The sequence below is a fragment of the Taudactylus pleione genome, unplaced genomic scaffold (assembly GCF_031769625.1).
Source record: "Taudactylus pleione unplaced genomic scaffold, aTauple2 ptg000828l, whole genome shotgun sequence".
Taxonomy (NCBI): Eukaryota; Metazoa; Chordata; class Amphibia; order Anura; family Myobatrachidae; genus Taudactylus; species Taudactylus pleione.
Window position 1 is genome coordinate 3,498,831 of NW_028285230.1, and position 17,745 is coordinate 3,516,575.

The 17,745-nt window shown below is 41.3% G+C and overlaps 1 protein-coding gene across 2 annotated transcripts in view; it reads left to right on the forward strand.

The window, feature by feature from the left end:
* The window catches only part of SLC38A8 (solute carrier family 38 member 8), a 43,897-nt gene extending 38,479 nt beyond the window's left edge, over positions 1-5,418 (forward strand). For both annotated transcript variants that reach the window (XM_088458360.1, XM_088458361.1), the window contains 3 exons: positions 1,342-1,532; positions 3,323-3,374; positions 5,234-5,418. In XM_088458360.1, coding sequence (XP_088314486.1) covers positions 1,342-1,532; positions 3,323-3,374; positions 5,234-5,336 — 346 coding nt within the window. In that variant the 3' untranslated portion in view covers positions 5,337-5,418. The remainder of the gene's footprint in view (positions 1-1,341; positions 1,533-3,322; positions 3,375-5,233) is intronic.
* Positions 5,419-17,745: the final 12,327 nt, after the last annotated feature.

Genomic DNA, 17,745 nt, shown 5'->3' on the forward strand with positions numbered 1-17,745 from the left:
GATATTATATAAATGCAATAACATTTTGCAATCATTAGAGGTTTTTAGCATAATCATGGCCAAGGTTATGGGCCTACCCACCATATCCAGGTAACCTCTTTAGGGTCCAGGAATCTTTCCTATATACTCAATTTAATATGCTTTATTGCACACCTGAAGGAAAGGAGATGCCTTCAGTCTGGATGAGCACCCCTCTTATTGGTTTTAAAGCATGGAGTCCTTGTAGGTAAGTCCTACAAGGATCAACCAAAGCAATCCAGGGGACCCATGCCCCAAAAATCAACCCAAAATTGCACCACAGTACTGCTCGATGAGGTGACCTGGACTCTGGGCCGTATCATTGGCTACTCATATGCCAACAACCTCTGAAATTATATTTTAATTACAAAATATATTTAAATTGGATAAGTAATGATCGCATAGTGCATCAGCAATTTCCTTTTCTTTGTATAGTATTTCATAATCTTAGCTGATAGCACCTTTCTTTATTAGGGTGTGCAGTCTAGAGCCACTCCTCATAATTATAAAACCCATTACTAGACCTTTTTTTTTTTTTTAGATGAAAGTGTGATGCCGTAGTTGAACAGGATAGTGTAGCAGATCACCCCTTGCTGTGATGTCAGAGTGAGATTTGGGCTATGAAGAGCGTATTTAAAAGCAATAATATTAATGGTTTTTGGAACTGAGTTTTCATCTGATGAACTGTCCATGCCTTCCACCCAGGTTGCAGATTATGCGAAAGAATGAGCTATGAAAATGTTTTCTTTTTAGAAAAATGGTTTTACTGTTCATATTTCTGTGTCATTTTGTTTCAGCATTTGTGTTCCATAATAATTGTGACTTTGTTCGTACTACTTCTAATAATAATCTGTCTTTGTGTACTTTGAAGTATAATATGTCATGTTTTGGTTTTTAGATTATTGAATTTATGTAAAGAATTGTTTGGTTTACAGCTTCTGATTAACTTAGGTTGGGATTGTTTTCGAAGTGAGTAATTCAGATCTCAACTGAAGACCTCTTAAGAGTTTTTCCGCTTTGGAACAAAAATCTTGGTGTATAATTGCGAGTGGCCGATATATTTGTGGGGAATTCTCATCCTTTTTTAGATAAACTGAGTGGTTTTGATGAAAACTTGAACATCCACATGTCTTACAAGAGAGTCTGGTTGTGACATTGATTTATTAGCGTTCTTTTCAGCTGGATTTTACCCCACCCCCTCCCTTCTCCCCTCCTGTTTAATGATGATGATGATTTTATTGGTCTTTGTTGACTTTATTTGTTCTAATCCTGAATCTTTATTTCATTTATTTATTTTGTTTTTGTTTGCCAAATGCTTACCAGATCGGTCCTTCAGGAGCTGTGGTTGAATCACAAGCCGTATGTGAGTGCCTCCTATGAACTGTTTGTGAGGGTCCTACTGACTGTACTTTGGATCCTGGTCACGCTCATCATTGCCCTGTTTGTCCCAGACATCAGTGAGGTCATCTCCATTATAGGTGGAATCAGCGCTTTCTTCATCTTTATCTTCCCAGGTAACCTTCCTCATCCTACCACTTTTGTTTGAATGGCAACTAAACGCTGAAACAGAAGCTTTCATATTCTGAAGCCTGATGTTAAGTATACTATAAAATGAAATATATTTATACATACTCTAAGATCTGGCAATCTTACATTTTACTGCTGCTATGTTGGAAAATAAAGTATGATAGAATATTAGTTTCCCCCAGCCCTATTCAAAAACAGTTTAAAAAATAAAAATGCAGTTAGTGTCATTAAAATGTCTTTGTCTGAATGGAATCTGCTATAGATCAAAAAGTTGAGGCTGCAGTCGGTTGAGCTGCTGTGACATCCCTGCCCCTTCGTTTTGAATCAACGAGGGTGGTTCAGTAAATAAGGTAACAAGACCTCTTATTGCTTACATTTATTTAACTCGTACATACTGTATACGTATAATCAGTAGTATGGCCTTGGTACAGATAATTTTTCTACATAATCACCATACTTGTCTAAGCATTTATTCCAACGTAACACTAAGGCATCTATCCCAGCATAGAAGAAATCAGTGCCCAGTGCCTGAAGCTAGGACATGACGGCTTGCTTATCTTCACCGTTGGTTGCAAATCGCCTTCCACATAGGTGTTTTTTCAATGGCCCAAAGACATGGAAATCACTACAGCCCAGGTCGTTATTTTATTAATTGCCCTCTGTAACCGGCCAACAATGTGTCACAACAGCAGACAGCAGTATCTCCCTTGGTAAGGAAATCAACAAGCAGCACGTCCTTGTGGTTCCAAAACACTGTCGCCATGATCACCTTTTGCTGATGGAGTGGTTTTGAACTTTTTTGAAGATGGGGACAATGCGTGTTTCCATGGATGCTTGCTCCATCTCTGGTGTCACATGATGCACCCATGTTTCATTGCCTGTAATAATGCGCTGCAGGAACTGCGCTCCGTCCTCATGGTACTGCGTCAAGTGCACGAGACAATCCCATTCTGTTGGTTTCGTGAACTTCTGTGCGTTGCTTTGGTACCCAGTGTGAACACTTTTTCCTGTACCCCAGTTCAAAGTCAGTGCACCAAACCGGTTTCCACAACATGACGTTATCACCGTACACCTCCACAGGTTGGCAATGGATTTCAGCTGCTTATGTGCCCTTTTAGATACAGAAATCTGATCACATTACATACCTCAATGTTTGACCATGTTTCCGCCAGCCCTGCCGTCTTACATCTGATGTTGGAACAATATGACTGATATGAGGCCCAGTCTAATGGCCGTGAGGGGAAGCAATGGTCTACCTGCTCCTGCCTGGCAGGAAATTAGAATGGAATCGAGAACATTACACACGTGAATGTCTTGTTACCTTATTTATCAAACCCCCCCTTGTATTAATACACACGTTTGTTCAGATAGAGAAGCCTCTCCCCTATAATGATATTATACGTCAGAAAGATAAAAGAATAATGGACAAAGCTATTTAAAGTGTAATCAGTTCAGTAATAATACTTTAATCTTATTAAATTTAACTTGCTGGTAAAACCAAAGTTTGTCGACATGCTGGCTCGCTTGTGTTTATTAGGATTGTAGTTACTATTACAGTGGTATTATTACTTTTTCAAAATCTGCAATGTAGAACCTGAAGGGAATAGGCTTCTGCTCACCCTATTGTTCATGCAAACCATAGGGAGATCTCCATTTATCTCTCAATGTGTCTCTTGATTTAATTGTGCATGGTAACACTCTCTCTCTCTCTAATCTATCTATCTATCTATCTAATTTTTTTTTTTTTTTCTTTTTATTATCTTATCTTTTTTCTTAGGAATGTGTCTGATTTGTGCTATGCAGACTGAACCAGTGGAAAGGCGGAAAAAGTTAGTGATCTATTTTTATACATAACCTGAAAATAATACATAGCTGAGAAAGGTGACACTTGCGCTAGATGGACGCTTAAGGCCGATGTATCATAGATTGGTGGGAAGGGTTCGGAGGCAGTCGGACAATTAGAAGCAGCTGCGGATGGTAGTGATCATTGGTGCATATTTTGCACCAGGGCCTGAGCACATGTAACTGATGCTCCTCCTGACACACACATCTGTCGCATTTACGTGAACACTATATTACTGTACTCAGCCTATGGGGGGAATTCAGTTAGCCGAGATAACGTTAACTTTTCGCGTGTGTAAACTGTGTGCACTATTCGCCTGAATTTGTCACTTTTCGGTTCTATTGCTTATTTTGTGTCAAATGACTGTTTTATGCATTTTTCTCTAACCGTGAAAAAATTATGGGAAGCTATATTTTTGGTGAAAAATAAATAATGTAGTTAAATTGGGGGTGTATTTAAATGGGTAGAACTGTGTTTTTGTGTCCTAAAAGTGCATTGCACCTGCAATCATAAAAACACCTGTCCCATCTATACAACCCCTCCCCTAAAACAACAAATACCTACCCCACTACTTTAAACCCACTTTCCAACACTTTTTTCACCTTAAAAAATTACATGTTATTATTGGCCAAATGAAGCTAATTAAATATTATTTATTTATGCCTATTTGGTCATTAAGGGGGGTGGGGGGGTCCGAGGGGTCCTGAACCAAATCCCGACACTTTTAGACAAATAGGTTTGCACAACTTCTCACCTGCTCTGAGTTGGGGAAAACTTTTTGCGGCTTTTGCCTATGGAGATTTGACACCTTCGAAAACCTGCGGCCAATAGGATTACCCAATTCGCACGATAAGCCACATTTGTGCAAAAAGTTTTCACTTGTGCGTATTTTTCGCACAAACGCGGCTAATTGAATCCAGCTCTATGTATTTTATACAAAAAGATGCACACATTCAAATCTACATCCAAGTGTTCTGATTTATTTCACTTGTGATTCTATGAGGAGACCTGAAAATAAGCACCGCTAGTGTGTCCCAAGGACTGGATTAGAGCAGCACTGCTCTATATAATAGGGACTCTGGGCCTGATTAATTACGGATTGCAATAGCGATTACGCACGCAGTCACACTGTGATAGTATGCTAATGCACTGCGATCGCAGACTGCAAAACCATCGATAACATCGAATACCATCGCAGCCTCACGCACACTTGCACAAGTTCTGACCATACTAAGGAATTGCTAACCTCATCACATTCTATGAGTACTCGGGCTACGTATGGCAACACAGTGACTAATTTCTGCACACCCCTGCAACGGCATTCAAACGCACTGGCACACCTGCGTTTCGCCAACCCCCCCCCCCCCCAATCTTGTCACCCCCCACAAATGACACTTCCTGTCAATCTCTCTGCGATGGGTCTGCGTAGGCCCGATCGCAGTGCTCGTACGCACAAATGCACTGCAATGCATGCGCAGAACGCAACAATCGGTCGATTGTGTGCGTAATCGCAGATGCAATCGGTAATGAATCAGGCCCTCTGTCTCTCTCTTAGTGGGACATCTTCAGAGCACTTTGGTGCTCTTTGGTTTTCTCCATAGCAGGAAAGATGTAAATCTTTATATAAGAGCTGCTGCTAGCCTCATCTATTTTGCTACGGAGGGAGCCCAGCTGTGTTGACTCAGGTCGGCAGATATCTCCGTTGCTTCTTATATGGGGAGTGAGATTTCATATTTCAATGCTGGTCATGGTACAGGTTTATGATAGAATACAAAACTCCACTCAAGCAATGTCAGAACCAACCTAGATGTGGAGTAACGTATGTATCTCCTCATGTCTCCACAGATCATGCCTAGTTGCCTGGGGGATCATCTCTGTACTGTGCGGGGCCTTTATTTTTGGTCAGAGCACGACCATTGCTGTTATGGAACTTGTGCAGAAATTCTGAGACGTCACAACTCTTCCCTGGAGATGAGGAGCTGTGCAACTTATCATATATATATTTTTTTTTTTAACTGGATTTTTTAAAATATTTTATTTAAGTCTGTTTTTATCTTTGTAAAGATTAAATTGTTCGGAATCCTTACTGTGTTTGCTGCCCTCGTTGTGTAAATATACACTATACTTGCCCACCTTGAAACTTTGCACTCTGGGAGAAAGAAAAGAGGGAGGCATCCAGGTTGGAGGTATCTGGGGGTATGGTGTAATGATTGTTTTATATTGTGCCCCCCCCCCCCCAGCCCACAGTACATGTCGGGATTACCAGAATTGTACAGCCGGGGCCACAATGACTAGATTCAAACTGAATCGCATCTAACACCAAGGAGCCTGGACTCGGGGCCAGATTAGCAATGGGGCAGATGAAGCTGTGACTCCAGGCCTCACATAACAATTGTCTTCTCACAAAATGATGCATTGGTTCTAGTTTTATGTATTTAAGGAGACATTGGGCCAAATTCCTCTCAATGCGATGATGAACAGCCGCTGGAGGGAGATCCCGGAGCTATTAATACACTGCGCTGTTTGACTTGTCGGGAATAGGGTAAGTCAGAGAATGCCGGTTCCCGCGACTTAACCTGGGTGTTTAGTCGCGAGAACCGGCATTCTCTACTAAAGTTTCGGCCGTGCGGCTGTTAGCGCCGTCCTAAGCTGGCAAACAGCTGCGCGCCCGGCACCTTTGCGAGCCGGAGCCTGCGGTTGAGTTTCTCAACCGCAAGGCCCGGAGTGATTTTGGCTCTATCAGAGCCAAAATCACTCCCACTGACATCACTAGTGATGTCAGTGGGCCGGCTTCTGATGGTAGGCGTTTCCTTGGGAACGCCCCCGTCTGGGAGGCACGCCCACAAAAGGGGGCGTGCTGTCAATCAACATCGACAGCACGCCCCCTTTGATCAGACACAACGAGCGAAGGAAAGTCCTTCGCTCGTCGCGTCTGGCGCATGCACACGACGGAGCTCCCGCCGTCGTGCGCATGCGCAGTGCACACCATCGACCCACTTGCGAGCGGACAGCCGCTTGCGAGTGGGTCTGAATCAGGCCCTAAGACACTAGCTTGTACTGTCGGTAAGAATGGGATTTATGTCAGAAGTTGCTGGCTATCTGAGCTGTCCATATTCTTCAGAACCAGACAACGTCGTAGAGGAGATTCAATGTGCTGATGTGATCATTATAGTTTGTCATAGAGCTAGCACAAAACTGTCCATCACATTTGGAAGTATGCTAAACCGAATGGGGATTATATTAACCACTTAACTGGCTAATATTTTTCCCAAAAACTGCTTAGAAATTGTCAGGGTTTTTTATGATTGAATTAGGTCAAGACATCTATTTATAACTCATGCCACACAATTTTTTATTTTTACATTTTTTATTTTATTTTTAAATTCTAGATCAAAGAAATATCAGACCATCGATGATTGGAACATCACGACATGACTTTGCAGTTCCTCTCCGTCTGCTCCTCTCTGCAGCCACCGGGTGGGGTGTGCTGCTTGGCTGCTAAATCAGCAGTGATCGGTGGCATGGCAGACGCTGGGGGAGGTGCCTCTGTCATTGGCGGCTGCTGGAAGATTATCTTCTGGAAGCCACCCAGTGGTTGTTTCTGGTTTGGTTTCATTGTTCACGACAATGTTGGGTAACGCATAGCATGGTGTAGTTCTAAACATTGCGACCGCGCCAGGCAAGTGGTTTAAAAGAGGGCTCTGCTGTGCCATCCATTTTGTGGTCTGCGCAAAATATTTAGCCTATGAATTATTATGTAAGATTAGAGGGGCTTCGGCGATGTATAGAAACAAACTCTAAAAACATTATATGGGATAATGTGTCCCCTGTAAATTCTAAGGACATTTGGAGAGTGATTCAACGATCAGTGCCTCCAGAACAGCCATGAGGGCACTCCATATAGGGGCACAGGAAAATGAATGGAGATTTCTTGTTGTAATAAGTAGTAATGTGCGCAGCCAGATATCACATGATGTCTGGCAGCATCAGGGTCTGATAATCCAGAAGGCAACCTAAGCGACTATCTAAGGCACTGTGGGTCCTAGGAGGACAGCCAGCTGCCCAAATGACCACATTTTTGTCCCTTTTTAAGAAAAAGGCCCTGAGAGCTTGGAGTCAGGGGCTGGGGTACAGGGACCAATTAGAGAGTTTTGCCGGGGACCGCACCTCTCTGGTACTACTGGCAGGCTGCATACCGAATGACCTTACTCAAAATTGCAGTAGTAGGGGTGGAGCTTCTTGCGCACCACTATGTAATCTCAACCAATCACAGGGGTCATGGGAGCATGTCTCAACTCCTCCAATTAGAGCTTGGCGTGTTCTCCTCTGACTAGAGATGGCCATCGGTGAGTTAACTATCAATGGTACCATTGGTCCTTAACCTCGATGGTATGAAATTATTGACGGGGGTACCATCGATGGTTTCACCCACCGACAGTCACCCCTGCTTTTACCGGGCAGTGGGCCAATAAGAGGTGAGGGGGTGGGCTTTGTGGGTCATGTTGGGGTGGAGCTAGGCTTAGTGTTCTAGCTCCAAGTAGAAGGAAAAGAGAACCCATTGGGGAGCTCTGGCACCATCAATTGCAGTGAACCTCTGGATCGCCACTATCGATGGCCAAACAATCTACCATCGGTGGTTACCTTCGATGGTTGTTAACAATCAATGACCATCCCTACCTCTGACACCTCCTGCTCGGCAGCATGGGACTGAGGCAGAGCGATACTGAAAGAGAGCGGTTCAGGACGCCTCCGATTCCACAAGAACCTATTTCCTCAAGGAATGGAAAATGTAGTCCAAAAAGTCCACAATATGGATAGAGGTTGGCAGAGTTCAAAGGTCCCAATGAGTTTCATCCACAATGGGATTTCTTCAGGGGTGCATTGTGGATATACACTGTTGGCCTTTAAATATCTGACTCAATAAGGGATCTGAAATGACCGGCAAGTGTGTTCAGTGTCCAAACCGGAATCGGATGTTTCTAATAAATATGTCTGCATTTCTGGATACAGATAAGATATTTCCCGTATGTGTTTGTTTATTTTGTGTAGTATTCAATAATTAATAGGGGCTAATGGTCTGAGATTTGAATTTTAATATATTACACAAATAGGTGCTTGTTTTTATCCTTATCGTTTATAGATTTCCATACTGACCTACCGATCGGTTATCTGATGAACAAGCAGCCACCCATAAACAAGAGTTTTGAGTAGTGTGTTTTATTTTACTTGGGAACATTATTTATTGTCTTTGTCACCTGATTGTGCTTTAGTGTACTGTTACACTAAAAAAGTGATCTGTGTAGCGCTAATATATATATATATATAGATTTATATGTGTGTGTGTGTAAAATATATATGTGATACAGTACAAAACAACTTCACAAAATCGGGTTAAATGCATGGAACTACTTTAAACTAAACGCAATTAAATTTAAAAATCACATTGTATTTTTTAGGAGAAAATAATAATGTGTGTGAATAATTCTCCGTCATAGAAGTTTGCTATTCATTAGTCCTGACTATTTGCAGCCTTGTATGGTATAGGTGGGAATCAAACTGCCCCTTGAAGTGAACTGATAGAGTGGAAACCCTTTGGTGCAGATGTACCGGGATAAAGAAGACCGTTATATGGGGGCTGGTTCAGATTTGGGAGCAAAGCAAAAAGCACAGGGAACCATTTTGACCCTCTACAAACCATGGTGTTATGCAAGGGGTGCATATACATTTTATTTATTGTTGCACACAGGGTAAACAGTGGTGACACCTGATGCGGGTAGGCTTGTGGGTGCGTGGCCTTGCAGGTAGGGGGCGTGGCCTCACAGCCCAAACCCTGTATTTAGTCAATCTGGTGGTCCCCGGAGTTGCGGACTGTTCCCGGGGACCAGTGTTTGCAGTGCTAGTTCCCTCACTGTGCCAGGAGCGTAATGCTACAATGCAGCACCTGGCTCCTGTCACTGACACCCAGGTGCGGCCAGCAAACCCCTTGTGACGCCACTGAGGATAAATATTGGCTGCTTTTGTATGTCGGCCATAAATACATTGCAGTGTAAAAATAAGGCTGTCCAGTAAAGTTCTGCTGGGACACATACCCTCCCAACTCTAAACCTCTGCACATCTACTCTAACATGGTTATAACAAATTTGCAAATTTTTTTTTTTTTTTATTCTTTTTGTGCTTTGTACACTGCAGTGCTGAAGCAAAGTTTGATGCAATGTATAAAGCTTGCACTCTTTCTAAATAGGTAATTACTCACTTTATAGGTGCAGCCATGGCCAAAAGTTATGAGCATGACACAAGTATTGGTTTTCACAAAGTCTGCCGCTTCAGTGTTTTTAGACCTTTTTGTCAGATGTTACTATGGTATAGTGAAGTAACAGTACAAGCATTTCATAAGTGTCAGAGGCTTTTATTGACAATTACATTAAGTTTATGCAAAGAGTCAATATTTGCAGTGTTGACCCTTCTTTCAAGACCTCTGCAATTCGCCCTGGCGTGTAGTCAATCAACTTCTGGGCCACATAATGACTTATGGCCGCACATTCTTGCCTAATCAATGCATGGAGTTTGTCAGGATTTGTGGGTTTTTGTTTGTCCACCCGCCTCTTGAGGATTGAGCACAAATTCTAAATGGGATTAAGGTCTGGGTAGTTTCCTGGCCATGGACCCAAAAATTCGATATTTTGTTCCCCAAGCCACTTAGTTATCACTTTTGCCTTATGGCAAGGTGCTCCATCTTGCTGGAAAAGGCATTGTTCATCACCAAACTGTTCTTGGATGGTTGGGAGAAGTTGCTCTTGGAGGATATTTTGGTACCATTCTTTATTCATGGCTATGTTCTTAGGCATAATTGTGAGTGAGCCCACTCCCTTGGCTGAAACGCAACCCCACACATGAATGGTCTCAGGATGATTACTGTTGGCATGACACAGGACTGATGGTAGCACTCACCTTTCCTTCTCCGGACAAGTGTTTTTACAGATGCCCCAAACAGTCAGAAAATACTGTTACCCCAGTCCTCAGCAGTCCAATCCCTGTACCTTTTGCAGAATATCAGTCTGTCCCTGATGTTTTTCCTGGAAAAAAGTGGCTTCTTTGCTGTCCTTCTTGACAATAGGCAATCCTCCAAAAGTCTTCACCTCACTGTGCGTGAAGATGTACTGACACCTGCCTGCTGCCATTCCTGAGCAAGCTCTGCACTGGTGGTGCCCTGATCTGCAGCTGAATCAACTTTAGGAGATGGTCCTAGTGCTTGCTGGATGTTCTTGGGTGCCCTGAAACCTTCTTCACTACTATTGAACATCTCTCCTTGAAGTTCTTGATGATCTGATAAATGGTTGATTTTAGATGCACTTTTACTAGCAGCAATATCCTTGCCTTGGAAGCCCTTTTTGTGCAAACGTGTTTCCTTGCAGGTAACCATGGTTAGCAGAGGAAGAACAATGATTTCAAGCTCCACCCTCCTTTTAAACCTTCCAGTCTGCTGTTCTAATTCAACCAGAATGACAGAGTGATCTCCAGCCTTGTCCTCATCAACACTCACCTATGTTAACGAGAGAATCACAGAAATGATGTCAGCTGGTCCTTTTGTGGCAGGGCTGAAATGCAGTGGAAATGTTTTTGGGATTAAGTTCATTGTCATGGCAAAGAGAGACTTCACAATTAATTGCAATTCTTATGATCACTCTTCATGACGATCTGGAGTATATGCAAATTGCCATCATAAACACTGAAGCAGCAGACTTTGTGAAAACCAATACTTGTGTCATTCTCAAAACTTTTGACCATGGCTGTATACTAGCTTTGTGTGGGAGCAATTTTGAATTTACGGCGATAGTCTATTATCTGAGGTCTTATAAGGTTGCCTTGTAGATGGCCTCAACACGATAAGATTTTGTTTCGACGTGACACTCATAAGGTCCATGTAAAGTTGCCCATTAGCAAAACAGTCTCCACTTCGGTCAGCTCCAGCCATGTAAAGTGTCTGTCCCGGGGCTTTATTTATTGTCATGCCAAAGCAGACTCTCACCAGAATTGGTCTCGTGTGAGATTAAAGAATTGTTTTCCACATAAATGAAATAGGAACGGTAAAAAAAGTGAAAATCTTAAATTTTATATCAGTAATCAGGGCTTACATCAATTATTCTGGAGAAACTGGATAATACCTATCAATCTGTACATGGAATAAAATAAAGTCCATCGTTGTGATATATATCTTTAACAAGTTTAGGCAGCATAAGCCAAAGCACTCGGACGTCCCTTTTTTCATTGACTTGCGTCACTGCTCGATTCTTTTTTGTCATATATTAATGTGTCATACACATAAACCTTCCTTGGCAAATGCTCTATAGAATAGTGACAACTGCATCAACATCTGTCCAGTGGTGCTCGAGATTAGCTCGAACACCACTACCAGTGACTTTATTTTATACTATATATAGATTATTCACTTTATTGGTATATTACTATAGGTATAAGTATAATACTCACTTTATAGGTATATTACTTACTTTATAGGTATATTAATAGAGGTTGAGTCTCCCATATCCAAAATAATCTTGGTCCTAAGCATTTTGGATATCTGAATATTCCGTAGTTTGGAATATTTACATACCATGCGATATCTTGGGAATGGGACCCAAATCTAAAACACAGAATGCTTTTATGTTTTATATATACTTTATACACAGAGCCTGAAGGTAATTTTATACAATATTTTTAATAATTTGTGCTTTAAACAAAGTTTGTGTACACTAAACCATCAAAAAGCAAAGGTTTCACTATCACTCATGCTCAAAAAATTCCGTATTTTGGAATATTTGGATATGGGAGGCTCAACCTGGTAAGGTATATTACTCACTTAATAGGTATATTACTATAGGTATATTAAAGTGAGTAATATACCTATAGTAATATACATATACTCTATATGTATATTACTCACTTTACAGTAATATACCTATAAAGTGAGTATTATACCTATAGTAACATACATACACCTATAAGTATAGGTATAATACTCACTTTATATGTATATTACTCACTATAGGTAGATTATTTTATAGGTGTAGGTATATTACTATAAATCTCAGCACAGATCTTTTTGCCTCTCAATTTATGGCCCGTATTCAATTAGTTTCGCACCCACGATACTTTTTTGCATGCCGGACTTTTCACCTACATCGCGTATCACAATTGCCACCAATTTGCGTATTTGCACAAGTGAAAGAATAGCATAAAGTAGTATTTTTTGGAGAAAATAAGTAGTCCTGGAAATTTGGGGTATCTGAAAATGGGTGCAAGCATGTTTTAATGTCTATTTAAAAGTTCATTTTACAAAGTGAGTTTGTACCCCAAAAATGCACCTGCAATCTCCAAAACACTTGGCCCCTTCTCAGTGCACCCCCATGAACCTTATTTCACTAGTTTGCGAACTTGTCCCCCCACTTTGCACTTTCGCCCCCAAATTCAAAGTACTTTTATGGGGCGTTAAGGTTTTTTTTTTTTTTAAATTAGTTTTTTATGCTGTTGTCCTTTGGGGGGCTGTCCCAAGGGTTCTGAGAGGTTTCCCCTCCATTGCACCCCAAACAAAAAATATTGCCCTTTTCTCCTGCTATTCAGAGGCATATCTTTTTCGCCTATTACATTGCATTGCGTTTTCGCGTACGTTAAAGTGGATGCAATTGAACACGGCGATACTTTTCCGATAGGCGAAAAGTCGCAATTGGCGATACTTTAATTGCGGATTCTGACTTTTCGCTGCTAATTGAATACGGGCCTATGACTAAAAGAAAGCGAACTTAACAGTGTAATACTGGTGATGATGCATCATTTTCATACAAAGAATTGCAGCACATTGTCCCAGAGAAAACAGGTGTCTCATAGAAAAGTGTACATCCACCCAAATAGTCCCTGGTGCATTCTTTCTGGATTGAAAAAGAAGTCCCGGTAGAAAAGACACGTGTCACTGGCACGCTGCCCGCTTCTTTAGAAGAATAAATGTGATGTCACTTTATTCTTCTGTTATGCTGGTTTATCAGTGAAAGAAGGGTAGCATGATTCTATTGGAGAAATAATATCAGATTGGTAACCTGCACTTACTCTTTCTAAGCCCTTTGTTGTGCCAGCTTCCAGCCTCAGTGAATGTACCTGGCAATATCTACAAAGTAAAGCCTCATACACACTAGGCGATGTGTGTATGCGGCGATATCGTCATCAGCGGGGGGCAGCATCGGCAAGTGTATACACAGGTGGGGTGGGAGCCGGGCCAAGCTGCATTCAGCAGCATGGCATCTCTCACGATATCCCCAGATTGGGCTGCATGTACAGCCAACTGGGGATATCGACCAGCGGGCGAGCGCATCGTTGATCGTTTTTTGCATGCACACTGGCCGATATTGTGAACGATATAGTTATTCAATCGTTCAAAATATCCTAAAGTGTGTACGCGGCATAAGACTATCTGTCCAACCATCCAGCTAGTTGGAACGAAAATCTGGTAATTTATGGGAGCAAATGACAATCGACCGTTTGTTCCCAAATGTTAGAAAACTGACAAAAACGGTAATTCTGACACATTTAATCCATTTGATTTAACGAATTTGTCTGAAAGTCCGTTTTCTGGGATTTGGGGGCAAATGGCTGATTGTCATTTTGCTCCATACATATACCAGGTATTAGTTCCAACCAGCCAACTAGTTGTACAGTGTAGGCCGGGCTACACATGTTGTAGAATTTCTTATACATGGAATAGCATCTGGGGATAGATCTTCTATGCTGCGGTATTACTGCAAAACACGCCTGGTTCTTACATTGTGTTGCCATTTTACATTTTGCGGTCAAACCCCCAATCCCCCCCCCAAAAAAAAATAAAAAAAGCTGCCACTTATATATTCAGCAATGGCCTCAGACCAGGGGCTAGTATTAATAAGTCACTGGCTTTAGTCCGAACTGTTTTATATACCTGAAAATCTCACCTTTTAAGGTGTAATATCTCTATTTAGATTCTTTTTATAGTATACAGTTACATCTAGGTGAAGGGTTTTCTCTCTTTTGAAGCAATATTGTATGTAGTTTTTTTTCCTATTGTATTCATTGGTGCCCAGGACCACTCTTTTTTTTTTTTTTTCCTGGAAACAAGAAATTCTTTTACCACCGTTGCTGAAATTTACATTACCAGACTCCTCCGTCCCAGTTACTTTATAGGTCAGGGAGAAACATCTCATTACATGATCTTCAACACGCCAGAGAGGAGGTTAGGTGAGTGCCAGTACCTAATTTAGTAGGGATATACAGTAATTAGATACTCCAAAAGGTCGACACCAACTGGTAGACCGGTACAAAAGGTCGACCGGTACATAAAAATTGGCACACAAAAAGTCAACATGGATAAAGATAGACAGGTACGAATAGTCAACATGGTCAAAAGGTCGACATTGGAATGGTTGACATTTTTTTTTTCTGTTTTCTAATCGTAATCTTCACCCTAACCCTCCCCTTGGTACCTAACCCTAACCGTCCTTACTATGTGTTGACCATTCCAATGTCAACCTTTTCACCATGTCCACCTTTTGTACCTGTCGATCTGCTTCCCTGTCGACCTATTGCCTTTCTACCTAGACCCTGTCGACCTTTTATTGTAGATCTATTAATTGGAAGCCATTTTTTTTTTCTTAGGAAGAGAAACTGAATGATTGACATGAGCGTGAGATGGTTTTAAACCGGCAGACTGGGCGCTGGCTTGAAGGAACATCACATGTTGTCAGTGGTCCAGTTAGGTTTAGGGGTGTGGTTTTTTTTTTTATGCTGGTATTTAAGGCTGTGGCTTGTTGGACCAAAGTCTATTTTGGTTCTCTCCCTCCCTCCTGTTTTGCTTTGCTGGTTATCATTCGCTATCTCACGGTGGGAAAGAACTTTAGGACACCAGTCCTGGTGCAATTTGTTTAATGTTTGGGTGTGCTCACCCTTCTTGACTGGTCAGCTGGCTGTACCACACTGATGGGGGCCGACGTTACCACACTTCCGGGAGGATAGTCACGAAAGAAGGAGGAGCGGATGCATCGGTTTGTGTTTGTGATTGCATTTACACACCTTGGCATCTGTCTGCAGTACATACTGCTGGTAGTTATTTGTGCATTGTGCTGATGCTGGCTGTCCTGTCTTTGTCACCATACATTTTCCTTTAAATTAATATATTTATATAGCTTACATATTTTTCTGCCAAATCTATGTCTATATACACTGACTGTATATCTTCTTGCTGTGTCCTGGTTCTTGAAGGAACACTCCAACTTGCCTAACGCACAAGCTGTCTCTTTTTTTTGTTTTTTCTAATATTGGATACATACCATTCTATTCATAATGTTACACATAAAGACAGAATTTATTTCCAGCATCTTGGCATAGCAGCGGGGACAGCTGTGGGACCGGGGACAGCTGAGGGACTGAGTCTAGTCAATTTGTTAATGGGTTATTGGGAATACAATTTTATCTGGTCTAATAACCCTTGTATGCTTTGAAAAGCTGGCATCGCTATATAGAGGACCAGCTTTCTATACGGATGGGTGAGTTTGGGCAGTTAGAGGCGTTCATAATAATTTTTTTTTTTAAAAAGCTGTTCCAATGCTTAATGAAGTTGTTTATGTAGCGTATACCTATTACTCAGCGCTTTACAGAGACTATTTCAGTCAGTGCCCCATCTAAACACAGGGAGAACATACAAAGTCCAGAAGATGCCTTGGTCTGGAATTTATTTTTACATGTGCTCTACATGTAATGTTATCCACTATGTAATCTGTACAGCCCTGTGTTTTTATCATACACACAGTTCCAGCAGAATAATTTTTTTTGGACCTTAGGGGTAAATGTACTGTACTAAGTCTTGGAGACTGGAGAGAGATCAAGCACCAACCAATCAACTGTCATTTTTCAAACACAAGGCCCCATTTATCAACTATCCATAACCCCTTTAGCACTCACTAAAGGGGTTATGTCACCCTTTCAATATTTAATAAGATTACTGCTGTTTGTCATTGTATCGCTTTCGCCATGTTTTAGAAGCCCGGTGCTGGCAGCGTTAGACTGCCAGCAGCTGAGCAGACGATGCCGCCGGCTAGAGGGACGTCACTGGACCCCGCCAGCGAGGTCAGTAATGATGAATACCAGTGGTGTATTCATTTGTATCACTGCGATACTAAACCAAAGATGGCCCTGGTTTGTTGCTAAATGGGCCCATAGCCTGTAAAACATACTTGGCTACTTTTAAAAAAAGCATTTCAGGGAGATTGTGAAAGCAGCACCTATGAGCGCGTGTTACAGTGGGCGTGTACTGATAAATCTGAGAGGCGTGTCATATCTGTGATGGGCGTGTACTGATAAATCTGAGAGGCGTGTCCTAAACCTGACTTACATCCAAATGTAACCAGCCCAAAAGCAGTTAGTGTGTTTTCATCATCAAACAGATCTTACTGATACTTTTCAGAAATACATAGGGATCATTGTGCCTTATAATAACCAATGCAAGGAAATGACACTAATGATCCCATTTGAATGTATATATCTCTGTTTTTTAATATAACAGCTTCATAATGGGGGCAAGGGTGAAATGAGGGAGATTGCTGCTATTTCAGGGAGTCTCCCTGACAATGAGGGAGAGTTGGCAAGTATGCTGTAAAATGACAGTTCGACCCCAAAATACCAACCAATTAGCTCCTATGTACTGAGCCTTGGCGGAAGATAAAGCACCAACCAATCGGCTCCTGTCACTTTGCAGGCTGGCTTTGTAAAATGACAGTTAGGAGCTGATTGGTTGGTATTTTATGGACGTCCACTTTATCTCTCTCCAAAGATAAATAAATAGTAATAATAAATAAATAGTACATAGGGCCCTTATTGTTAAAGCTGACCCTGATTTCCTTCTTTCTTGATACATTGATTCAAACACGTAATTTGCTATTATGAGTCACAAGAAAAGTTGGATATATGGCATACTAATCCATATAAAGAGAGTAGTACATCTAAGGTATACCTTCGTAATGTTGATTATGATTTGACTTTAAAAAAAAATAATTTTAGGGCTAGACTGTGATTAGTGTTAAATTTAGGGTTAGGCATACTCACGTTGGCACCTTAAATCCACATCGCCGGCAATGACGACATTTAAAATTTTTTTTTTTTAACATAAGTACAGTAATGTGTATGAATGGAAATGTAACAGATGAATAATCTGACCTTGGTTTCCAAGAGAAACGTATGTTTATATCATTGAAAAAAAAATTAAAAAAAATTATAAATATATAATTTTCATAGTAGTCTCTACTATATAAAAATGAAAATGTGTCCCTCTGTCTTTCTATACAAAT